Here is a 27,198-nt window from a genome sequence, read left to right as displayed (position 1 = left end):
TAGGTGATAGTCCTAGAGGTCTGCTAAACTTTATGAATGTGTTTTTCCCTTTAACTCAAGAAAAATGTCTATTTGAGGATTTTGGGCTTATTTTTAAAAATGAGCATAGGAGTTAGTGGTTAGTGGGTTTTTAATGCAAATAAGAGCTTTATAGGACCTAGAAATAATACATTAGGATGAATGATCAAATATTACTCAAGCAACTTAATGTTGATCAAAAAGTTGCTAGCAATTTTTGCCTTGTAATGGAAAAATGGCCAAAGAGGCTTGTCACACCCTAAGACCCTAATACTCACTCCTAAACCATCTTATTTAATGCTTTGAAAACCCTAATGTACAAGAAATTTTTGTTTGTCAGAGGTTTGGAAGTTGTATTGTAGCAGATTGGTTTTTCTGAAAAGTGCAGCAGCCACTGTTATGACTATGATTTTGTGATTTTGTGAATATAAAAGTGTTTTGTGGAAACTTTGAAGGTTTTCTTTGTTTGTTAGTGTTTATGTTTTGTATTTGGAAGTTATTTTAGTTTTCTTTTACATTTGGTGTGTCATATTTTGTATATACAACTCTGTGTATTAGTATTCTGCCAATTTAGGAGAGTTTCGTGGAAAATGGGGCTGTAACTTTCTTATTCACCATGGGTTTTCCATGGGAACGTGGATATTGAAGGTATAGACCCCAATGTATATTTTTACTAGTACAGGGCCCTTGAAGATATAGGCAAATAGTTGCTTAACAAAGCCCTAGGCAAGTGTGACTATACCCAGCTAGGTTGCAGTAGTAGCAAAAAATGTACTACAGTAGGTGACTGGTAAAAAAGTCATGACCTGCCCTTTTGAGGGAGTAAAAAGGGATATGAGAAAATCCCAAATACTGAAGAATGAGGCTTGCTAAAAGGTGGAAGGCTAAGAAAAAGCCAAAGAATTTGGAGAGTTAACAAAACCCTCAAAACCCTCACTTTTGGCCAAGTACATTGTACAGCCTTTTGGATGCCTGAGACCCCAAAAATATTTTAGAGGGGATCAATCTAAGAAAGTGTTCTTTTTTTTAGAGGTATTGAATCTTTGAGTAAAAGGTAAAACTCCCTAAAAATCCAATGGAGGGCTAATTAGGCCTGTTCTAATAGCCTAGTTTAGAAAGAAACTATCAAATCGAGTGAATGGGATGAGCAGGTGTAAAAAAATGTTTCAAAAACATATTCAGTTCTATTAGATCTCCCTCTTGAAGTGTGTAATAGCATAGGGAGTAGAAAGACCATTTGAATCTATATGAGGTCTTAGTTGTTAGAATGCAAAGCAAGAAGGTTAATGAAGGAGAGTGCGAAACTTGGTGGGAAGGTTAGGCAGGTCTGGGGAAGTCCTTAGCAGGATAAGGAAGCCTATTACATGTTGTTTTACATTTTATTACTATGCTCAAGAAGAAAGGAGACTGTAATGTCTTCTATAATCGTAATTCATATGGTTAAAAGACTCATATTTGTCTTCCCTCTACTCTTCCTCCCACACATCATTTATTCAATACAATAGAAGTATTTTAAACAACACAAAATACTAACACATAGTAACCTACTCTAAACAATTATTTCATACTAATTTAACATTTTATACACCTTAGAAGTTTGGAAATATTTATATTATCTATTTTTACATATTGAGATGTTATAATTGATTTATATATAGAATAAATGTTTAGGCTATGTCAAAACCTTCAAGGGATGGATAAGCAAGACAACACATACTTCATCATGACCCTAGATACAGTGCCTCTCACATGATCTTTCTATCTCTTGAGTCAATTCTTTTCGATGTGCTTGAGCATACATAGAACAAACCTGCATCCTTTCTAAGTTTACGCCAATCTTGTGAAGCAACAACCTGAAAGTTCAAGAATCACAAGAAAAATTAAACATGGAAAAAAATCCAATACTATCATCATTATAATCTACTAGAAATAGAAAATTGTTCATGTCCAAACCTATCAATAAATGCCTAAATGCAACACCTTTTCCTATAGAATAATTCATCTACTCTAATTTTAAAAACTTATAGAAATTATATTTCAGAAGTTTGTTAGGAAAAACACATAGATAGATATGACATTATTCACATGCTCAAATTACATGCCTAGTGATAGCATAACATATATTAATTCAATGAAACTAATTTTAAGAAGGGTTCAGTAATCTAGATGCCTATTTCACATGTGAGTAGTGGTACTCTGCAACAATCATGAGATAATGTAGTTCAAATTTTGGTGAGAATGTTGAAATGTGATAAATAAACTTAAAGTTTCATCTAGAGTTACTTGTTAGTGAATGTACATGTAAGTTCATAAGGATTATTGTGATGAAACTAAGTTACAATCATGATTCCAGGAACAACCTATCAAATAATAAACAAGTCAAAATATGAATTTTATTAAATTTTAAAAGTTTAGAGATTAGAGATTGGATCTGTGAAATTTAGTTTTACATGTTTAGGGATTAGATCTGTGATTGGAGATGTCACTTTTATGCACCCACAAACTAAAGCAAATAATGGACATACGGGTTATGAATCCAAGATTCCAAACAAATATTGGTGATGGGACATAGAATGTCATGAACTAATTTTGTTCATATTTAAACTAATTATTCATTTGTAATAATTCAATACTGATATGTTGAAGTTCAACAATTTAAACTGGCCTTTCATAGCTTCTGTGTCCTGTGAAAAAAAGTATTTTCAGTTCTACATCGAACTTATTTTCAAAGTAGCTTTCACAAAATTATAACTATTCTAGCCAACATTTGAAGGAAAGTCAGAGGTAGGTATGAAATAGATTGAGTCGATCTATTAAGCTAGACGTAAGCCATTGTGTAGACTCTAAACTATCACCTGGACTTAATTGATGCTCGCTTAGCAAGTTGAGGGAGGAAACCCTAAAATCTTTGCCACACGGAAGCAGAGCTAAGGGGTTGGTTGTGCAAGTCAATCTTAGGAGATCCATTATTTTCTTCTAAAGTGAAGCTCTCACCAAAAAATAGGGTTACAAGCATAGTAGCCTATTTGCATGTATTATATCCGACATGTGCAGGTCTTAATTTTCTGCTCCTGGTTACATTCTCCACTGTAAAATATGCTCATGTCCTTCCACTTGAAAGGGTCCTTAGCAAGACATAGTGTTATAGGTCTAGACATAGGATAAAATAGAGAAATATTTAGTATCTTATTGAGCTTCACTTTGTTTTGAGAATAGTTTAATATTCTCTACTAAATAGGGCCAACCAAGTGAAGGTGGAAGCTCATTTGGCCCCACCCCCCTCCCCCTAACATCACTCTACATTCCCTGTTAACATATAACATTCATTCATTCTTTAAACCATTAATAAAATGTAACATTCAATCAATATCACATGATAAAAAAAAAACATATCACATGATAACATTCATTAACACATTAGATTCATTAACATGCAACATTCATCAATATTCTGCATTAACACATAATTCATGAACATTCATTAGCACATAATTAAATTCATTGAGACATACAATTTAGTCATTATCAATTAAGGTATGTAGATGCCAATCATTTCTTTTTTTTTCTTTCTATTTCTTTTTTCTATGTAAGCTCTAAGAGGAGCATCAGTGTCATCACCAATTCCCTCCTCATCAGTTGTTCTCTTCTCTATTCTTGATGATCTCATATTCCCATGCTGTTGCAAAGGGGGGTCCTCTGCAATAACAAATAAAAGAGTTAAGTTAAAAATAATTTATTATAATTGTTACAAGTATTTAATTATTTTAAATAACATTACTGTTGTGCTCTTTACCTGATTTGACCACGTCATTTTGTCTGGACTCAACCTCAACACGGTCATGAACATCGACCCCTTGGTCCTCTATAGCTGCTATACAAAATGTTACGTTAATCCAAACACCAATTGCAATTACCTATAAAAAATTTAATAGGAAATGTATACCTCCACCACTGGGATGCACATCATGCGAACCTTCAGCATCCACAAATTGTGTAGAAGGATTGTTAGGCTACATTCCAACATCCTATGCATTTTTATCATTGCTTGCTTAAAACAGATATACTCACTTTATATTGGAACTTAACATCAAATAGACTAATTGGTAAAGTATTCAATTTGAAATAAATTTCATTTAGCTTATTTACCTGTGGCTCAGATGCATCATTATTAGAACATTCCACACAGATTTCAACTTGTAGCTGTTCAACCATGGCGCTATAGCCTTGTTGGAAACCAATTCTCTTATCCTCTTCTGTGAGGCATCTCTTGAACTCTGAGCCTTGCATTTTTACGTGGTATGGTGAATTTTACTTGCATTGTTTCATCAACCAATGGAGGGTAGTTAAAATATCAAAAGGAAATGGTAAATAGTTAGCAGGGTTTCCAACCCTTGTTACACCGTATTTTGGTCATGTTGGAGTTGTTCTAAACTATCTTTGGTCTTTGGGAGTCCTAGAGGATCCGATTTCACTCTTGGTTGGGTGTGTAGAATAAAGGTCAAGTGTTGCAATCTGCCCTGTCACTAGTAACAACAAGTTTTCCTTAAACCTGATTTGTTTTGGGTTGTGTTGATGTTTGTTTTGGTTTCCATTTATGTTAGAGGGTTGGAGTTGTCCAAAGCACTTGGTGTCAAGGTTGGGTGTATGAGGCTTTGAATGGTACAAGGGAGAAGTAACTAGTATGCAGCCTTATGTGATGAGTTGGGTCCATGAATTAAAGGAGCAGACGTTGTAACAACAGATTAGTTCCTTGTTTGAAGGTGAATCAAGCCTTGAATGTTCTTGTAGAGAATAGAGGATTAGGGTGATAACTTGAAATGCTTAGTTGTTCCAAGGTGCTAGGAGTTTGTTGGTGCTTGGTGCAGGAGCACCTAAGCTAACCTCTACTAGTTAGTCAATTTTAGCTTGTACTTGACTCTAGCCAAGTCAAGAAGTTAGTGTAATTTGGTTGAGGAACTTAGAAGGTCTTGTTTTATGTTGGCTATGTTGGAAATGAGAATAGAGTAACTAAGAGGGGGAGGGGGTGAATCGGTTACTACAAAACTTTCTATAGTCCCTAAGATGTCTGAATATACCCTTGATCTGATTAATATAAAATGCTAAAACTTGATAATGCAGCAAATGATAAATATTAAGAACTGATATGTTATCATGCACAAAGCAATTCAGCAATCAAGAACACAAGAGACACCAGTTTTAATGTGGAAACCCAATATGGGAAAAACCACCAATGTAACTAGATACTATTTTTCACTCTTCTTAAGTGAGCCCTGTTAGGAGCCAACCCTGTTAAAGGTTACAAAAACACATTGTTAGGTGTGACCCTGTTAAAGGATTTAATCACCCTATTAGGAGTGGCCTTGCTAGAGGTCTTTAGAACAATTCAACTGAACTCTCACCTTGTTAGAGGATTTATTGAATGGTTGTTAAACCAACTCTGTTAAGAGATTTTGAATTCACTGTTACAATGGTTAGAAAGCAATAATGAAGTGACTTGATATAATGTACAACTTATCTTTGTTGATTACAGATCTCTATTATGCTTGACTGGATCCTTACTGATCAAATAAAACTTTACAGCTCCTTCAACACATCTGATCCTTCATCAGACTTTTCTCAACATTCGACTTTTCATTTCATACTATAATTCGCATTCATAACTTCTTTTTCACAATCACACACACCTTTTAATTCATAACTTGAATGACCATATATACCTTTCAGATTATCTTAGTCGGCTCAAATCACTGACTAAACAAACAATTACAACAGTCGGCTAGAAGTAATTAATTAGAAAATCCCTATACTGGCCGACCCTGCATGATGAACTTTGTTCAAAAAATAATTCTTGTGTTAACCGACTAAGCTCAGTTTTGTGACAATCCTTTAATTGTCGAGAGAACTCGGTAAGTACTGAGTTTCCTAAGATAACCAAGTGAGCTCAGTGGAAACTATCCTTTGGAGACCGAGTGAAGCTCGGTTAACACTGACTTCTCCATGATTCTTTTGATGACCGAGTGAGCTCAGTGGAAACTACGCTTTGGAGACCGAGTGAAGCTAGGTTAACACTGACTTCTCCATGATTCCTTTGATGACCGAGTGAGCTCGGTGAACACTGTCTTTCACCTTTCCTTTGTTGACCAAGTTAGCTCGGTTAACACTATCTTCCACATTTCCTTCGATGACTGAGTGAGCTCGGTTGGCACTATAGATTGCATTGCAGACTATCTAAGCTCAGTGAAGTTGAGACTAATGACTGATATGACATTTGTGTGACATCAAGGACAACATTATCCAACAATCTCCCTCTTTGGCATTGATGGCAACACAATATGTCATAACAAAATAAAATTTTGAAAACAGGTCCAACAAGATAACAAACTTCTCCCTCCTTCAATAATGTCCCTTTGTTAAGGGACTTCATGGAAAAATTTTCAAATCTCACAAATTTCATAAGGATATGACAGTAAATCTCTCCCTCTTTGACAACACATGCCAAAGACAACAGAAGTTAAGTGAATTGTAATGTACCTTTAGTACTGATTCATATACAATGATTTCTAATTAAATTGCATCAACAAATAGATCTTCAATTTTTTATGCGTTGATGCATCACTAGAACTCATTTTTAGTGGACTTCAGATAGGGGAATGACCCCTAACTTACCTCTGAGATACAAAAATGCATCCTTAGGTAAAGGCTTTGTGAATATGTCAGCAATTTGTTCCTTTGTATGGACATATTCCAATCTGATCTCCTTGTCTTGCACCAATTCTCTGACAAAATGATATTTTATTGCAATATGCTTGGTCTTGGAATGCATCACTGGATTCTTAGATATGTTGATTACACTAGTATTGTCACAGAACATGACAACTGGTTCTTTTATTTCCATCTTCATTCCTTGCAATAACTGCTTAAACCAAACAATATTTGAATAGTTTACTACTGCAGCAACATACTCTGCCTCTATTGTAGATTGGGATGTACAATTTTGCTTTTTGCTTGTCCAAGAAACCAATCTTTTTCCAAGAAAGAATGCTCCTCCACTTGTGTTTTTTCTGTCATCAAGGTTTCCTGCCCAATCAGAATTAGTAAACACTTTCAAATCCAAATTACCTCCAAATTTGTACCATAAGCCATAATCTTCAATTCCTTTCAAATATCTCATTATTCTTTTGATTGCCATCAGGTGAGTTTCTTTTGGCTTTGCTAAAAATCTTGCAACAATACCAACTGCAAGGGCAATATCTGGCCTGGTATGAACTATGTATTGCAATTTTCCAATCATAGATCTATACAATGTTTGATCTACCTCTTTGGATTCATCATCTTTGGTAAGTTTCAATCTAGTACACATAGGAGTTCCAACAGGTTTACAGTCCTCCATACCTAACTTTTTCAATATCTCCTTGATGTATTTTGATTGAGTGATGTAGATGCCATTTTTATTTTGTTAAATTTGAAAACCAACAAAGAATTTTATTTCACCAAACATAGACATTTCAAATTCCTTGTTCATTTGTTTTGAAAATTCTTTGCAAAGATCATCATGCCCTGTGAAAATAGTATCATCTACAAATATTTCTGCCAAGACAATCTTATTATCTAGTCCTTCCTTTATATACAAGCTACTATTATCATTAGTTCTTTGAAAACCAATTTGAATAAGATAGTTATGCAATCTTTCATACCATGCTCTAGGGGCTTGCTTCAGACCATACAGTGCCTTGTGTAATTTGCAGACCATGTTCTTTTTATCTGGATCAACAAAACCTTCAAGTTGTTCAATGTAAACCTCTTCATCCAGTATTCTATTGAGGAATGCTGACTTGACATCCATCTGATAAACTTTGAATCCTTTGTGAGCAGCATATGCAAGTAAGGTTCTGAATCCTTCCAATCTTGCAACAGGAGCAAAGGTTTCTCCATAATCTATGCCTTCTTCTTGAGAGTATCCTTTGCATACCAATCTGGCTTTGTTTCTGGATACCTTAACATCTTCAGTCAACTTGTTTCTGAATACCCACTTGGTTCCAATTACATTCTTATTTTTAGGCCTGGGTAAAAGAGTCCATGTCTTGTTCTTCTCTATCTATTCTATTTCCCCGTTCATTGCCTCAATCCAACTATCATTTTCCAATGCATCTTTAATGCTTCTAGGTTCAAAATTAGCAAGTAAACAAGTATTTTTCAGCTTTCTTATTGTCAAGGTTCCTTCAAACTTGTCTCCAATGATCTGATCTGGTGCATGATGTCTTCTGACATATTTAGCTAATACAGGTTCTTTGCCTCTTGAATGTGTTTCATCACTATCCCCTTGTGCTTCAATTTCATGTTCAAGCTATTTTGGCTCGGTAAGAATTGGCTCGGGTGCTTTAGACTCAGTAGACACTTGCTCGATAATGTCTGAATGTTGTTGTGGCTCAGTTTGAACTTTTTGCAACTCGATTACTAATGACTCGGGAGTTGAGGATTCTTAAGTGAACGGTATGCTTGGTATAGTATCTGGTTCAATGTAAACAAACCTTCTGTAATCTTCAAGTACCTTTTTGCTTTCTTCTTCAGATTTTTTTGCAAACTAATCAACTTTCACATGTGCACTTTCTATGACTTTGTGAGTGGATAGATTTAAACATCTATATGCTTTGCTTTTGCAAGAATATCCTAAAAATATTCCTTCATCACCTTTTACATCAAATTTTCCTTTTCTAAATTCTTTCAAAATATAACATTTACTTCCAAATACTTTCAGATAGCTTACATTGCGTTTGTAGCCATACCATAATTCATAGAGAGTTTTGAATGAGTCCTTCTTCAACTGTACTCGGTTTAGGGTATGAACTACAGTGATGATGGCTTCCTTTCAGTATTTGATAGCAATGTTCTTTTCTATCATCAGAGTTCTTGCACAATCCATGATGGATCTGTTTCTTCTTTTAGCTATTCCATTTTGTTTAGGAGTTCCTGGTGCTGAGACCTGTCTTTTAATACCCTTTTCAATGTAGAAGTTGTTGAATTCATGTGAGATGAATTCACCACCTCTATCTTGTTGGTGTTTGAAAATGTTAAAATAGTGCTAAAACTACTAAGCGACAAAAGGCTTAATACCTAGATATCAGTACATACACTACCTAAAGAATAGCCAATTCTCATTGTCACTTGCCTATGCAAAGTACTAGGACCCAACTTCAACAAAACCTCAGATGGTTTTCTACTCTTTTGGCTCTGTAAAAACCAGGGCGGGTGTACCCAGGGATGGTTCAAAAATGGAACAATTATATGAGAATTATTCTTAGTTTCATTTTGATTCTCATTTCTAAATCCTCAAACATATACATAACTCTTACCAAATTGGTAAACACATCCCTTGAACAGATATGGCCAAGAAATCTTCTACAGATCTGCAGATGTTTTCAACAGCAATGGCTAAATGAAGCTAAAACATTCCATGCAGGCAAGTGCTGGCCAACTTTGAATATCTTACAGGAAATAAATGTAAATTTTGATTTTATAATGTATTTTGAAAAAATCAGTCATAATATACTTCTCTTTTGGCTGAAATAACTTTCGATCAGTGCCTAATCCATTGGGGTTCAGAGTCTATAGTAAATTCTTAGATCTAATTTATTGCTTTGCAACAAATTCTTATCAGCAATTCTTATCAGAATTTATCATTCAAAAATCCTTTTCAATACCTAAGCAATCTCATCACATTCATTAGAGCCCTTATTTAATCCATTGAATTAACTGCAATAACAAATGGATGTACAACCCTACTAGATTGCAATCAATTGCATAAGCTTTTACTCACACAACATCAAGGTAGCTAAGTATTTAAAAGGAGACAAAATTCAGAAAGAACTGATATGGGGACAGTTCATAATTTGTATTCATTTCTTTTGAAAATGGTATATCCTTTACAATAGACCCAGAAAGACCTTCATAAAAGAAGCACAATTCTTTCTACATTCATGTATTCTCAAAAATTTTGACAGAAAAGTATACTACAAACTTGCTTTCCAAATGTTTGGACCAAAAATAGGACTAAGCACAATACTTAGTAAAACAGAATTCAGACCATTCTTTAGCCTTGGGATCTCACTTAAATAGTGTGAGATGCAACAAGCTTCAGGCTAAAAAGGTTACAGGTGTCCTTTCAAAAGAAAGACAAAAACAAAATAACAGAAAGATTAACAACATTTCTTGGCGGGTCCCTTTCTGTTATGCTTCTGAATTGTTGAGACAAGAGCACGATCTGACCTTGCAGTCATTCTTCACTTTCGGAGTACATACCCATGAGGTCTGTAAGTGATGTATCATCTTCTGTTACCTGCAAACTCACTTTAACCTGGGGATTTTCCATGTCATCATTGCTAATTACAAGGGTAACTATTACTTTTGCATCTTCTTCCTCATTGTCTCCTGACATCTGTTCACTAAACTGATTTTTCCACTTATTAAAAGTATCATCATCTGGCCAATCAAAACTTAGAGTTTCTCTTTGTATCTTTATTAAAGAATTTGCATTTTCCTCTAAATCATCAAATTCTTTTATCATAGCAGTATAATACAATTGTACTTTTACCAGCTCCTCGTTTGTCTTTACCCAAAACCAATGGCCAGTCTCACTGATGATGTTTATTATACTGTTATCAAATAATTCATCCATTTATTTTTTCCATTTTTCTTTTTCCTTTACTGTATCAACAGATTCCAAAGCACAAGGAAATAGGGTGAATTTTTCAGCAAGATATTTTGAAAAACAGAGTATTAATCTTCTCTGTAAAGAATCTCTCTCATTTTCAAAATTTTCTAACTTATTCAATAAATCAAAAATCTTTTCAACTTGATGATAAGGCATTTGGATTGCAGATATACATATAATTGTAACATCATTATTTCTCTGTCTCCATTTCTGTGCAAGAGAATCTAGTCCATCCTTTTCTTTATTCAACTCATCCATGAGGGTTACAATCCTTGTCAACTGATCATAAAAAGTTGACCATTGTATTTTATCCCTCAAATATGTCACACCCTGCTTCCATTTTTCTTCCTGCTGATTTCTAAATTCTATCTGCCACTCATGTAATTTGGTTTTTTCTGCTTCAAATTCCTCTGCAGTATAGAATTGGGGTCTTTCAGGGGTGTCAGGTATTTCAATGATAGGGGTTAATCCAACAGATGACTGTGGAGGATATGCAATTCTCAGTGTACTAGATTCTCCCACTTTCCTTTTTCCAAGTATCTTCTCCAATTGAGATGCCCTGTTTTCCAGCTCAATTCTCCTTTTTACCTCTTGATTATAAGCATCCACCACTATTTCATATTTACTGTGCATATCAATCATTTCCTTCTCTTCTCTTTCTACAGTGGCCAAGGAAAATTTAGAATAATCCACATTCATGTGGGCTGCCTGTACATTTGAAGTATCAGCAACTCTCCTTACAATGATACTCCCTGTTAGTCTTGAATCATCAAGCTGTGATGAAGTAGTCCTGGATCCTCTTCTCAGGGACCACATCACAAGGGAAGCTTGATCATTGCTGAATGTTGTACCCAAGAATTCCTCTTTATTTGGATCCTGTAGTCCTAAATTATTTGATACAGAATTAAAAATTAATGCATCAGCAATATCCCAATTGGGCAATAATAAAACATTTGCATTTTTTACCATCTGTCTACCCTCATCAGGGGTTATATTCTGGAACTCTTGCATCATTTGTTCCTTTATTTGATTTTGAATGGAGGCCTCATCCATTTTTGGATGTTCTGTTTTCATATTCTTACACATTTGCTCAAAAATGTGCATGTTTACCCTCCATGCAAACTGATGGAAAGCCCTAGATCTTACAAAACTGTTATCAGACAAAAAATGTTGACTGGCTTGTTCCAAAACAGGGTCCAATTCCCTTCCTCTGAAATCTACTATAGTTAATTCAAAACTTGGCACAAGAGGTTCCTGGGGGTTCCCTTCATCAATTTCTACTCGTGTAACAAAAATTTCTCCTTGTGACCCCATTTGTTCAAATTGCTCATTGGTGAGCTGCTCTTCCTCAATTCCCATTGGAGTTTGAGAAGGTGAGTAACCTTCATCAGGGGATTCTTCTTCCCTTATTATTTTTCTTCTTTTGTGAGAAGGTTCAGGGGGTCTTTCTTCCAAGATAGTACTGGTAGATTCAACTACCTATTTTTCTTTGTGTACAATGGGCATCTGCTGTCGAACAATAGTATATCCTGTCTTCTTTCGTACCACCAGTAGACCCATTCCAATGTTGGGGGTGAAACCCAATTTTCTCATAACCTCTTTGGCTTTATCTGGAAAAGAATCAATAAAATGTTGTTTCTTCTCATTCATTACTTCCATTATCTCAGAGAAAGTACTCATGAGCTTATTTATCTTATCTACATTGGTTGCAGCATTACTAAGAGGATTGTAATCTTTGTCAAAACAATTAATAAACTCCAAAACTTTTGAATAGACTCTCCATTTTTCTTTCTTTATTTCTTGCTCATGGAGAGAATATTCGTTTCTTATTATATCTTCAAGAAAATAGAATTCATGCTGAACTGGAGGAAGCTTGATTCTAAGTCTAAGAGCAGAGTTAAAGAAACCTTCTGTATCACAAAAATGAGAATGAGACACTGCCATCTTATATTGATCCAAAATTTTGTGGAGAAAGATCCACCCTTCTTTAGTTATCACAAATTGGTGGGCTATAGTGCAAGTAGGAAAAATTGATCCTGTTCCCCTTTTGTGCAAAAAGGCCTCCTCCACTCCTCCCAACTGCAACAAAAATTCAGCTATCCCTACCTTTAAAGGTACCTGATAGGGTAGTACATGGGGTGTTCCTTTGAATCCATAGACCCTAATGACAGTTGAGACTGAATATGGGATAATATCTCCCCAATTATGTGAAACTTTTAGACTATGGGGTTTGTCCATAGGCCTAACAAGATGCATTAGTGCCTTAGGAATTATGGGATTATCACTCAATATGAGGCATCTTAGTTTGGAGGCAAAGTGCCTATCAAATCTAACAAAGCTAGCATTTTCTGCTTCCCAAGTCATGTCTGCACTCCATAATTGGACTGGCAGTGCCTCCCCCTCTTGTTCCTTATTTAAAACCATTTCTTTACCAAAATAAGTGGCCCCTTTAAAAAGAAACATATGCATCAATAGGTAGTACTGACCCCAAACCTTTTCCACCTTGCCCTTTGCAATCCCCACCAATCCCTGGTGAATCTCATTAGCCAAGTAAGATGCAAAATCAAAAATTATTTCCACACCAAAAGAGCAAATTTGGGTGATCATATACATGAAGCTCACCGGAATAAAATCTTCTTCGCCCTCTTCGAAGACTCTGCACAGGGTCCTATATATATCTACTGCCCTGGCATTAAAGCATGATTTCTTGAATGGTTCTTTAGAAGACGATGTTATGGTTGGGAGGCCTCCAATCCGGCCTATGTGGGCTTTCAGTGCACCTTGTCTAACTACATTCCTTTTGGACATATATTCTTTTTCTAACTCTATCAAATTAATGGACACATGATACATAGTGAGAGGTCCCAGACTGAAAACCTTCCTAATCTCCTCGAGACTGATGGTAACTAAAGCCTCACCATCCATTCTTCTCACTACCTTAGTGGCTTGGTCATAATTTTTCTCTATAGCTTCAAGCAGGTCAAAATCCATAAACACACTGGGGACAACAAGCTTTCCAAGATCAAAATTCCATATATTGGCATGAGGGGTATATAACTTCCTTTCTGCAAACCATTTTTTAAATAAACTCAAACCAGTTTGAGAAGTTTGAACATCCTGAACCCAATTACCCTTATCATACAATCCATCAGCTATCCTTAGCCTAGGGTTCAGTGAGGTTAACCTCTTAACTTGCACTGTTTCTACAGTAGACTCAGGAAGCAACTCAAGCAAATCATCATGGACATTTCTATCCAAGTAGTTTATTTCATCTGAAAATCCCTTCTTCAGAGGCATCTTGGGCTATCTTTTTAGAACTTAAAAACTTACGAAGATTATGGTAGTATAACTTACTTGAATTTTGTCTCTGTTTTCCTCTGTATTCCTGCAAATTTTCAGCGAACAGACAACTTGACAATTTTTATCAGACCTTGGCACGCTTTTCTTTCAGTAATGGCTTCTGCACAAGAATGGCTCCAAATCTTTGCTCGCGTGAGATGAAACTGATCAAATCTCTCTGTATTATACTCTATTTTTCCTTACAGACAAAGATTTCTTGTCTAATTAATACAGAGAGTGGCACTACATTTTTCATTTAAAACTGTGTCGTCGATCTTCAAAGATCCTACGATCATGTGGTGCAGAGAGAACAACTAGGAGTTGTATTTGTCATGTCAGTTATTTTACCTGATGAGAACTTGCCACGTACAGAATTCTTTCTTTGATGGCGCTTATATTTGGACCCACTGACGACTGAGAATACGTGTCAGCACATCACTACTTCGTTATGCATAAAGAACAAGCACCTTGCCATAGCGAAGCGGCGACAATCGTTAATCTGATCCAGAAATGATCGAAAGATATGCTACAGGGCTTCTTAAGAAGGAAGGCGATGGGCCCAACTCGCTATGTCGCTATAATTATCTCCCTTGCAACTCTTCATAGTGAGGAGACGACAGCCATTGATCACTTACCAAATCAAAGGTGAGGAAAAAACACAGGATATCCTGATTTATATTTGCTATGTTGCATGGCTTAACAAGCATGCAACTTGTCATAGCGAGGTAGCGAGCTTTGTTGATCCACTTCAAGCTAACATTCAAGATTTTTTGTACATTCAGTCAAATAGGCATTAATGAGAATCAGATCTCTGCATAGTTGGCACATGTCAAATTTTACCATAGTCATTTATCATTCCATGTCACCAAAGATCTTGCCGATCTTTTACCATTTCACGGGGCCTCGCTAACTCGCTAACGGTGAAGCACCTAAATTTTTCGATAGCGAGGTAGCGAGCTCCGGCACTTAAAAAGATTCCATGCCAAAAAATGCAAGGGTTACCCAGTAATCACTTCTGTCAATTAAAACTGATTCTGACAACGGTATTTATGACTGGTCATGCCACCTGGTGTAATTATGATACAAGCAAGATGCAATGTCATCATCTTCAGATTTTCACGTGGCCTCGCTACTTCGCTAATGGCGAAGTGCCTGATTTTTCCAATAGCGAGGTGGCGGAATGTCCAGAAAAACCATCATTCCGGCTCTGATGTCAGATATTCTAGTGGATCCCTATCCTTTTTGGACAGTAACTTGCAAAGTGTACCTACACAATAAATCATTTAATAAGCAAATCTCTGATCGCCGTATCTTCACTTTACGGTCCCACCTCTTAAAAAACTCAACACTCGTTACCTCGCCATACTTAATAAGCATGCAATTTGTCATAGCGAGGTAACGACAACGGTAGATCTAGTTGGATCTGACAGTTGGGACAAATAGGAAGAAAAGTAACCCGGGAGCAAAGGAAAAGGAATATGACAGCATATTCGTCTCTTTTGAAAATTCAAAATTTTGCGCCCGACAATTTATGAATAGAGATGAAATAGGGTTTACATGATGATTATTTCTTATGGATGGATTATCCAAAACCCTATGCTTCACTTAGGAATAGAACATTTGACTTTTCTATGATTTAACAGAAAACTTCTACTACACAAAAAGTCAGACCAACATATCTGACCTTAAGCATTTTAGTCTTTTTCCTGTTTCTTTTTCTACTCTTGCCAAATACCATTTGAATTTCTCAAATGCTTTTGATTTATTCCTTAGAAACATGACAGTCATTATTCTTGAGTTGTCATCAACAAAAAGAATGAAAAACTTTTCTCCAATATAGCTTTCTATTCCAATGGGTCCACATAAATCAATATGCACAATTTCTAATATATCTTTAGACTAATAGTTCTTACCTTTAAAACTAGTTTTTCCCATTTTACCAATCTGACAATTCTTGCATAGACCAATCTCAGGTTTCTTAATATTAGGAATGCCTCTTACTTTTTTGAATTTTCTTATTTTTACTAGATTATCAAAATTGACATGACACAACATTTTATGCCATAACCAACTTTCTTCAATTTGAGCAATTAAACATAAGTATTCACCAAGTTCTAGATAAAACAAGTTACCTTTAGTTTGGGTGCCAAATCCTATCAGCTTTCCTTGCTCATTCAATAGTCTTGCCTTTCCATGCATGAATTCCACCTTGAATCCATTATTGAGTAATTGTGCCACACTTAGAAAATTATGTTTAAGATCTTCAACCCAATAGGCATTATTACATACAAGTTCTTTGGTTAGACAAATTCTTCCTCTTCCTTTTATGAAACGAGGTTCATTATTACCAAACCTTACACTACCACCATCATAGTCTTCAAACTGATCAAACTTAGTTTTATCACCAGTCATATGATGTGAGCAACCATTGTCTATAATCCATGTATCATTCTTACTTATATGAGAAACAAGTGCCATTTTATCTTCCTCATCACTATCAAAATCATCTTTAACGGCAATATAAACAATTTCATCCTCACTATTATCAGAATCTTTAGAATTTTCAGCCATGAAGCGTGATTTCTTACCTTTGTTCTTAGATGATTTGAAGTCTTTCTTGCCATTCCATTTGTAATCTTTCTTTTCATCATTGTTTTTCTTGTTTGGACACCTTGCTGCAATATGACCAATTTCTTCACAAGAAAAACAGATTAGAGGAACTTTACCTTTGTATTTTCCTCTGCCTCTAGAATATTTCCTTGCTAGTAGAGCTTCAATCACTTCGAGGTCACTGTCCGAGCTTTGGCTTGATTCATTTTCACTTTCTGACTGAGATTCCTTCTCCTTTTTGTTTTTCTCCTTGAGTGAGATCTTGGCTTGAAATGTTGATTCAATGTTCTTGGAGGCTGGAACATAGTTGTCAAAGTTATCTAGTTCAAATGCAGTTAGTCTTCCAACTATGGCCTCAAGATTTATCTGATGATTTGCTTCACACCTTCTTTCCTGAATTGCAGAAATTTTGATTGCATAAATGAGAAGCAGGGTTCTAAGAAATTTGCTTATAACTATTTCTCCTTTGATATCACCTCCAGATGCTTTGATTGCACTCACAAATGCTTTAACTCTTTCAACATACTTTGCAATGTTTTCATCCTCATTTGATCAAATTGTCCTCTTAGACTTTCTGCTTTTTCTTTTCTCACATTATCATCTCCTCCATAGATCTCTTTTAGATTGTTCCACATCTCAAAGGCAGTTTTGCAGTCCTTAATGTCATCAAATTCTTCATAACTGAGAGAAGATGCTATGTCTATCATCATATTGTTGTGAGTCTTCTTTTCAGCAATGTCATTGACAGACAATGTGCCAGAAGGTTCTTCATATTTTTCTTCAAGGTATTTCAATCCAATATCACCAACAGTAGCCAAATGAAGTCTCATCAATCCTTGCCATGCGGAGAAGTTATCTTTGTTGAGTTTTGGAATTTCTCTTTTGTAAGACATCTTGATCTTTGGCTTAGATCCTTGAAATCTTTTCTTGCAAGCACCAAAAGCTCTGATACCAATTGTTGGAAATAAGAATAGAGTAACTAAGAGGGGGAGGGGGTGAATCAGTTACTACAAAATTTTCCAGGGTCCCTAAGATGTCTGAATATACCCTTGATCTGATTAATATAAAATGTTGAAACTTATAATGCAGCAAATGATAAATATTAAGAACTGATATGTTATCATGCACAAAGCAATTCAGCAATCAAGAACACAAGAGACACTAGTTTTAACGTGGAAACCCAATATGGGAAAAACCACCAATGTAACTAGATATTATTTTTCACTCTTCTGAAGTGAGCCCTGTTAGGAGCCAACCCTGTTAAAGGTTACAAAAACACACTGTTAGGTGTGACCCTGTTAAAGGATTTAATCACCCTGTTAGGAGTGGCCTTGCTAGAGGTCTTTAGAACAATTCAACTGAATTGTCACCTTGTTAGAGGATTTATTGAATGGCTATTAAACCAACTCTGTTAAGAGATTTTGATTTCACTGTTACAATGGTTAGAAAGCAACAATGAAGTGACCTGATATAATGTACAACTTATCTTTTCTGATTACAGATCTCTGTTATGTTTGACTAGATCCTTACTAATCAAATACAAATTTACAGCTCCTTCAACACATCTGATCCTTCATCGGACTTTGCTCAACATTCGCCTTTTCATTTCATACTATAATTCGCATTCATAACTTCTTTTTCACAATCACACACACCTTTTAATTCATAACTTGAATGACCATATATACCTTTCAGATTATCTTAGTCAGCTCAAATCACTGACTAAACAAACAATTACAACAGTCGGCTAGAAGTAATTAATTAGCAAATCCCTATACTGGCTGACCCTGCACGGTGAACTTTGTTCAAAAAATAATTCCTGTGTTAAGCGACTGAGCTCGATTTCATGACAATCCTTCAATCGCCAGGAGAACTCGGTAAGTACTGAGTTTCCTGAGATAACCGAGTGAGCTCGGTGGAAACTATCCTTTGGAGACTGAGTGAAGCTCGGTTAACACTGACTTCTCCATGATTCCTTTGATGACCGAGTGAGCTTGGTGGAAACTATGCTTTGGAGACTGAGTGAAGCTCGGTTAACACTGACTTCTCCATGATTCCTTTGATGACCGAGTGAGCTTAGTGAACATTGTCTTTCACCTTTCCTTTGTTGACCGAGTTAGCTTGGTTAACACTATCTTCCACATTTTTTTTGATGATCGAGTGAGCTCGGTTGGCACTGTAGATTGCATTGAAGACTGTCTGAGCTCGGTGAACTTGAGACTAATGACTGATATGACATTTGTGTGACAAATAGGACAACATTATCCAATAGGCTAGGTGAATTAGTCACTAAGACTAAGGTCACACAAATAGCCTTTGTTAGTTGTTATTTAAATTCTTAATGTTAGGAGTTAGGGAGATTGAGTCATTAATGTCTTAGGCCTAAGAATGGTTAATGGCTATTTAATAAATATGATGATCATGAATGATCTTGGATCCTCGAAATATGTGAGGATAAGAAGCCTATAATATAGGATTAAGGCATCTATCAAAGTTTCCAAGTGTTGTAAGAATATTGTCATAACAACATTTTGCACTTATTGCAAATATTCCATGCAACATGGATAGCCTTGGATTCCTTTGATTGTGGGAGGTCATTTTTGACCAAATGGACCCTAGAATGGTGGAGAAGACACCTAATAGAGTGATTTCTTGAATCTCCAAGCATTGGTTGCATATTGTAAAAAGTTTGAGTTAATGAAGTGGCTGGAAAACTCTATTTTTGAAGTGATATTTTGGTTTTTGAAGGAACAGACATACTTGAAGCCTAAAACATGTTGATACAGTGGTTGAGGTGTGTTCTATAGTCATTTTGAAGACTTTTTCATGTTATGTGTTAAGGGTTTGGATGAAAACTTGAATATGATAAACCTAAGAGCCAAGAACCTTCCCAAATCAATAAAATGGGATGGAATATGAATGAATTCAATGTGAAGAAGGTCCCCACAATGAAGTTTGAAATTTGTGATGTTTTAGTGGATTTGGCACTTAGATCCATCTAAGTGAAAGGGAGAAAGAGAACCAAAATTAAGGTGTGGATCATCCAAGGTGGAGTTTTCAAGGTGTGACTCTTGTAGTTAAGAGTGAATAGGATTTAGTTAATGATTTAATCCTATTAGGAGATCCTATAGAAGCATAGGATACTAGGAGATAAGAGAAATCTATTGGTGGAAGTGGAAAACTAAGCCTAGGAGTTTTATCTTACACCAGTGCTTCCAAAGTGTGCTACTCTACATCATATATTGGTGTGGAGGAACACTGAGATCCAAGTTGAGGATTAGAAGCATAGACAAGCTAGTCTATCCTAGCATTTCCCATCATATTATATAAAAAAATTGATACAATTTTTCATTTACTAATACTTACAACTCTTGCTTGAAGTTTCGAAAAACCACCAAAGCCGAGCTTGTGTATCCCGTGCTTTTCTAGTCTTGCCTTTGTTGCCTTTGATGTGTCAGGCAATCTATGAAAAGTTTGAAATATGTTAGATAGTATAAATATAGAGGTTAATTAGTACATAATTATATTCTCAATAGTATCACATACCATTCTGTACTCTCCACTAGTGTAATATTATTTTTCTTGTCAACTTTATACTTTCCATCCAAAATCAGAGCCTGCCACTCAGCCTTAGGAAAATAGGGCGGATGCTCATACCTGGGGTTATCCTGTAAATTTTTTCTGTACTGGTGCCTAATATACTTCAAACATAAACCAACTTTTCAAGGAGCTTGTTTCTCTCGAATGCATGAGGTCCAAAGAGTTGGTTCATGCTCTCTATAAGTTCATCCTTCAATGGTTTGTGTTGGTTATTCCACCTTTTAAGTAAAAAAAAAATATGTTAGACTCATAAATGAAGTGAAGCTACCTTTAATATAGTTCAAGAAATGGATGAAAAGGAAAACTATTATAGCAATGATATGAAATCAAAATAGTGGTTTGGGATTTTAGTTAGGATATGATGTTCCACCAGGTACACAAGGTGGGCCCAAATATTCGCAAACACTCATCACCAAGTTTTCTCCAAAAAACAACATTCCCTAGAAAAAAATCATGTGATCATTAGTCGATGAACAGTGATCAAAAACTAAATTACTATTATATCACTATAGAATAATAATAACTTTAAATTACCTGGAACTTTGGCTACTTTTAATGGAATGCCTTCATCGTCCCTGATGATCAATATGACATCCTTCAACGTTCCCATACTAGGAACATAGGAACATCCAAGAAATTATCTTGCAGCTCCTATTGCAAAAAGTTTCATAAGTCTTTGTCACGAAGTATAAAAGAACAAATGATAATTGATGTTAAAAAGTTGTAAAAAAAAAAAAATTTGTTGCTATCATAAGAGAGAAAAAGAGGGATTTTTGTACCAGTAGATGGTGTAAGCTGTGTGTTGCTGACTCAGCAGTCAGAAAGAAATTTTTTGTTGTCCTAGATGGAGGCGGCGTCATCATAGGATTTAATTGATGTGAAGCTGAAGAATAAAATTGTTAGAGCATGCATAAATATAGAACGTGTGGACTAGCATGGACAAGATTGTTAGAGAATTAAAGAAAAGGATTATTCGAGCATGTATTGTCAATGATTATGATCATTCCTATATATATTCAGTGGAAAACAGAAGTGAGGAATGGAACATGTGATCTACCTGAACCACCTACAGCACCCTCATCATGGGAATGGGGCTCAAAATCACGCAAAAAACTCTGTAAAGACAACGCATCCATATTTTAATTAATGTCATAAAAGAGCATAACATAAAAACCATTACTGAACTCTTGTTATAATTAAAATTTTCATTAATACTTACTTTTAAGGTTTCAGAGGTGTGCATCAATTCAGATCCCCTATCTCTTATTTCCTGAGTAGTAGGCTTTATGGTTACCAAACGTAAAATTTCTCTACCAATTTTCTTTAGCAACTTTTTAGTCGAACCGATCGGGTCATCGGTGTCTGCTAAATCAATATAAAAAGGTTCCTCCTCAGGGGGGGGCTGCTGATCAGGGACTGTAGGTTCCTTTCCCTCCCTCCGACCACTAGCTCTCTATGACAACAATAGTACTAGTATTATCAAAATTACTCCAAAACAATGAAGAAAACAACATTAAAAAAATAACATTTTGCTTCTATCTAGTTTGCACAATTACAATGAGTTTTACCTACTTGTGTGTAGATGAGTACGAAACATTGCCAGCATCCCCTCTGGGCGGTTGCTCCATATTATGCCCGTGTCAAAGATCAAGTATAAAAATGTTAGTCAAAAATTTATTGACTAAATGGTATGTTGGAGTCATTGATTAGAAGTTGGTTTAATAGTATGTACCACCCCCATGATAGTAGCCTCGTTTGTATCTATGTGGTTCAAATTGTAATCAATAAGAAGCTTTTCTCCTGCACGTATTGATTTTATCACACAAATGAATACACGATTTCCCTCACGAGCCTCAAATATGCAATTAGGTAGCTTTATAGTTGACCCAGGTCATGTACTATTTATAATGTTAGAGTAAATAATTAATTATTTGTTAATTATTTATTCTATTACTTAAGCTTACTTAGGTAAATGTATTTATTTAATATTTAGTATTTAATGCATGTAGTGGTTAGTTGTTGACAACACGAGAGTTTGTTCCCTTCTAGCATGTTCCACCTTTTGTGGATATGTATTGAGTTGTCATCCTTATCATCTACCACCTTCCAGCTTGTTCTACAAGCTTCCTTGAGGTCTTTATAAGCGACCTCTCTCTCATTGTATTTTCATGATATCATATAACATTGTGCATATTGTAAATACATTTTCTTCTTGTGTTTGCACATATTGTCTCTCATGTCCATTTAGGGTTTTTCCCTTGCTCCATGCGCTTCCTCTTCTTGGCTTCTCTTTGACAGGTTCTTGCATGCAGGTGATCTTGGGCATCTTCGGAGTTGGCTTTCATCAACTCCAACATGGTATCAGAGCCTTCCTGCTGCTGCTTCATTGAAAGATTTTTGAAGCAGTGATTTGAAGTTACAAACCCTAGTTTTTTTGTGCATTTTTTTTTCAAATTGATGCAGAGCCCTTTGTATTTATCTTCAAGGAATCTTAGTTCAACTCAAGGGATTCACAATAGGATGGTACACCCTCAAGGAACCAAGAACATCTCAAAGATTACAACAAAGAACCCTGACATTATACACCAATAAAGACAACATCTTCACTCACACAATCAGATCGCTATGTCTGATTGCATTGTTCATAACTTCAGTTCTAAATATCTTCTTGAAAAACTCTTTGGAGGAATTGTTCTAAATTAGTAATTCTAAAACATATCCAAAGCTGAGACCAATCCAATAATCAAATTATAAATTATATACTCTGAAACAAGACCCATATTTTCTGTCATAAATCAGGAGCCAAACCATTAACCCTTCCTAGGGAATCAAATAACTTTTTCAAAATAAATTTAAATAATACCAAACCAATTCTGCAGTATCCATTTCTAAGTCTAGTTTCCAAATATATAAGTTATTTTATTTTCTCATTCATAAATCATTGTATAATATCAAATCTTTTTCTGCAACACCATTGAAGGCATTTAAAAACCAGTTTTCACTCAAATCTGCATAACTTTCCCAAATCTAAATGAAAATGATTCAAATCAGTTGGAAATGAAAGTTAGTTCACATATCTTTCCAATTAATATCATTAGAGATCACTAATCTCCAAAATATGTCCGCACCACATGCTGCAACATGACTATATTCAGCAAATCTCAAATCTGCAAATATCCACTTTCACCGAAATACCCATAACTTATTCATTTCTTCATAAACTTGAACCAAACCAAAAGCATGAGAAGAAGGATTCATCATACTATATATCCATTACTATATTACATGGTTTTCAGGCTTTACATGTCCATACAAGGCCTGGAAACTACTCTAAAACTAAAAAAACTAATCAAAATCACAACAATAAAATGCACCAAAAAATGTATCAAAGTATTTATTCTTCTCCAAATTGATTTGGTTCGACCATACAATGGTTTTTATATCCATTTGATAGTTATAAACCTTCCTAACTACCCCCAATACCAACCACATACCTTTTTACATCATTTTTCTATTATTAGCAACTTTCTCAATGTTGCATTTTACAACTTTTTATGCAACTTTTACATTTTTGACAAAAATGGCTTCATAGCCTTTACAACTTGACCCAAATACAATATAAATGACTCAAATGTATTTAATATCACAAATAATGAATCTTAACTTTCTCATGTTCTTGTATTTAATGTGCTCCTGCGCCATACTCCCAAACTTGAAAAGTTTCCAAATCTCTTGGAAACATGGAATCAATAACCTGCAAGAAAAAATATTAGATCAAAATCCTCATCTTTTCCTTTGCCTCTTCATGCCTTTATCACCATAATCTTTTCCCTTAAGGACACAGGACTGTCCTCAAAATCATCTTCTCAAATACTCCTTTTAGTGGAGCATTAATGGTTGCAACTCCACAGTGTCTTATCAGTAAGAAATCCATCATTGCCATTGCTACATCAAACTCACCATAAACAAATCTCCCCTATGCCTCACCTAGGACTCCTCCTCTTTGCCTCTCTCCCTAGTCTCTTGGCAATCAACTAGACCAATCCTTGGCCCTTGACCATTCATCTTACCCAATAGTAGATCCTGGAAGATGCCTCACCTTCTTTGTGCCATGCAACTTCTACCCAGCTTTATCTCCATTGGAGGATGGTTATGATAGACCTTCTCTTGTCTACCCATACATCTTGACCTTCATATGCAACAAGATGGATAAGCACCTGCAACCAAAACTCATCAATAAAACAAATACCAATTCTTCAAGGTCCTGGTGTGGATTGCCTCCCTCGACGCTCTACCCACACACTCAAGATCTTCAAGCTCTGATACCAATCTGATGCAGAGCCCTCTGTATTTATCTTCAAAAAATCTTAGTTCAACTCAAGGGATTCACAATAGGCTGGTACACCCTCAAGGAACCAAGAACATCTCAAAGATTACAACAAAGAACCCTGACATTATACACCAATAAAGAAAACATCTTCACTCACACAATCAGATTGCTATGTCTGATTGCATTGTTCATAACTTCAGTTCTAAATATCTTCTTGAAAAACCCTTTGGAGAAATTGCTTAAAATTAGTAATTCTAAAACATACCCAAAGCTGAGACCAATCTAATAAGCAGATTATAAATTATGTACTCTGAACCAAGACCCATATTTTCTATCATAAATCAGGAGCCAAACCATTAACCCTTCCTAGGGAATCAAATAACTTTCTCAAAATAAATTTAAATAAAAACCAAACCAATTCTGAAGTATCCATTTCTAAGTCTAGTTTCCAAATATATAAGTTATTTTCTTTTCTCATTCATAAATCATTATATAATATCAAATCTTTTTCTGCAACACCATTGAAGGCATTTAAAAACTAGTTTTCACTCAAATCTTCATAACTTTCCCAAATATAAATGAAAATGATTCAAACCAGTTGGAAATGAAAGGTAGTTCACATATCTTTCCAATTAATATTAGTAGAGATCCCCAATATCCAAAATATGTCTGCACCACACGCTGCAACATGACTATATTCAGCGAATCTCAAATCTGCAAACATCCACTTTCACCGAAATACCCATAACTTATTCATTTCTTCATAAAATTGAACCAAACCAAAAGCATGAGAAGAAAGATTCATCATACTATATATCCATTACTATATTACATAGTTTCCAAGATATACATGGCCATACAAGGCTTGGAAACTATTCTAAAACTTAAAAAAACCAATCAAAACCACAACAATAAAATGCACCAAAAAATGTATCAAAGTATTTCCTCTTCTCCAAATTGATTTGGTTTGACCATACAATGGTTTTTATATCCATTTGATAGTTATAAACCTTCCTAACTACCCCCAAGACCAACCATATACCTTTTTACATCATTTTTCTATTATTAGCAACTTCCTCAATGTTGCATTTTACAACTTTTTACGCAGCTTTTACATTTTTGACAAAAATGGCTTCATAGCCTTTACAACTTGACCCAAATATAATATAAATAACTCAAATGTATTTAATATCACAAATAATGAATCTTAACTTTCTCATGTTCTTGTATTTAATGTGCTCCTGCACCACAAATTAGGGGATCAACAAAATTTCAGAGCAATTTGGGCCCAAACGGACATCACCATTGGATTCGTAAGGCCGTTTGCAGTCAGGAGTCATATAAAACTTTTCAATTTTGGAGACAGAGCTCCAAGAGGAAAAAATTTTTTGTTGCAGGCCATTTCTGTACGGATCGTATGGATTTTTGAGCGAAAAAAATAAAAATATATATATTTTTGGGTCAACTCCACCGGCGTTCAGCCAATGAGCTACTACAGCTCGGCCGCCACCTACCTACGGATCTCAGTCAGTAGCAAATCCAACTGCAGCCGTCTCCACCGGGCAAGACTGCCAATCCACCGCCACGATTTACCACCCACCACCAGTTCTCCTCCGGTTTGCGTCAGCTGCTGCATCCAATCACCAACAGCTATTTCGCCCAGTCAGCGATAGCGTGTCAACTGATTCTCTATCGCTTATGCTACTTCGTTAGCAATTTTTTGAAGATCATGTTAGCCGCACAGTGGTTGACATGTGGCAAGTCTACCACGTGGCATTTTGCTACGTGGCCCCTGCCACGTCATCCACTTCGCCATGTGGCATCCATGTAGTTGCCATGTGGCACTCTTTTTGCTACAACGGCTTAAAAACTGTCAAATTTTTGCAGTGAACTACTGATGTCAGCATCATGTTAGCATGATGTCATCAGCCTTGCTTGTACTCTCCTTCTAGGTCCGTTTTGACATACCTTTGGTTTTTTTGCCATAACTTTTGCATACAGAGGTATTTTTCCAATCCGAAAGAAGTGTCGAAAAGCTGATTCTGAGACGGAGACTTTGGTGCAGGTATTTTTAGGTTTTGATTTTTTTATTGCTTATTTTTCAGTCAATTGTGTTTTTGACTCCGATAAGCATATCTTTTGCGTCCCATGCTTGTTTTTTGAAAACTTTATATTTTTTGAGAGCTGGTTCTGTCACCTTTTAAAAAATGTAGTCATTTTTCTTAGTTTTTGGCCTATGCTCTTTCTATCATATTTTTGACATTTTTGCTGTATGGTAGATATTTTGAGTGTTTTAGGCCCAAAGATCATTTTTCTGGCATGGTTTCCTTTGTTTTAGGCTGTAATTTCTTTTGTATTAGCTTGTTTTCCATTTTGATCATTGTAGCTATCATTTTAATGCATTTTTTTTGTATCTCACTGAGATAAAGTGCCACTTTTGCATTTTGAGAGTCATGAACGTTGTTTTGAGTCAACTGTACTTGCACTATTTTCATAAAGCACCATGGGGGGATAGTTGTTTGTTGTTTTAGACATTATCCCTTTGTCAAGTGAGTGTCTCTTCCATGACATTAGTCCCATGTAGAGTTAGTTT

The 27,198-nt window shown here is 35.6% G+C and overlaps 1 protein-coding gene across 1 annotated transcript; it reads right to left on the bottom strand.

Annotated features, from left to right (window-relative positions):
* Positions 1-1,820: 1,820 nt before the first annotated feature.
* On the bottom strand, positions 1,821-26,591 carry LOC149564281 (uncharacterized). The gene is made up of 5 exons (XM_089828324.1): positions 26,574-26,591; positions 26,124-26,235; positions 3,812-3,886; positions 3,637-3,714; positions 1,821-1,871 (listed from the first exon to the last, which is right to left on the bottom strand). Exons 1-5 carry the CDS (start codon positions 26,589-26,591, stop codon positions 1,846-1,848), a joined length of 309 nt encoding a protein of 102 aa, XP_089684450.1. The 3' UTR covers positions 1,821-1,845.
* Between the last annotated feature and the right edge of the window lie 607 nt (positions 26,592-27,198).

The sequence above is a fragment of the Cupressus sempervirens genome, chromosome 4 (genome assembly GCF_028749045.1).
Source record: "Cupressus sempervirens isolate cs-2001-9-10 chromosome 4, ASM2874904v1, whole genome shotgun sequence".
NCBI classification, from domain to species: Eukaryota; Viridiplantae; Streptophyta; class Pinopsida; order Cupressales; family Cupressaceae; genus Cupressus; species Cupressus sempervirens.
The sequence above is the reverse complement of the archived record's forward strand: the minus strand, read 5'-3'. Positions and strand labels throughout refer to the sequence as shown.

What these genes read in the sequence shown, in the direction of transcription:
- LOC149564281 (XM_089828324.1), bottom strand. An exon ending in TTTGCTACTGACTGAGATCC is followed by an intron (nt 3,887 to 26,123) that starts GTAGGTAGGTGG and finishes TTTGTATAGCAG; the next exon opens with CTATAGAGGACCAAGGGGTC. An exon ending in AACTGATGAGGAGGGAATTG is followed by an intron (nt 1,872 to 3,636) that starts GTGATGACACTG and finishes TTGAACTTTCAG; the next exon opens with GTTGTTGCTTCACAAGATTG.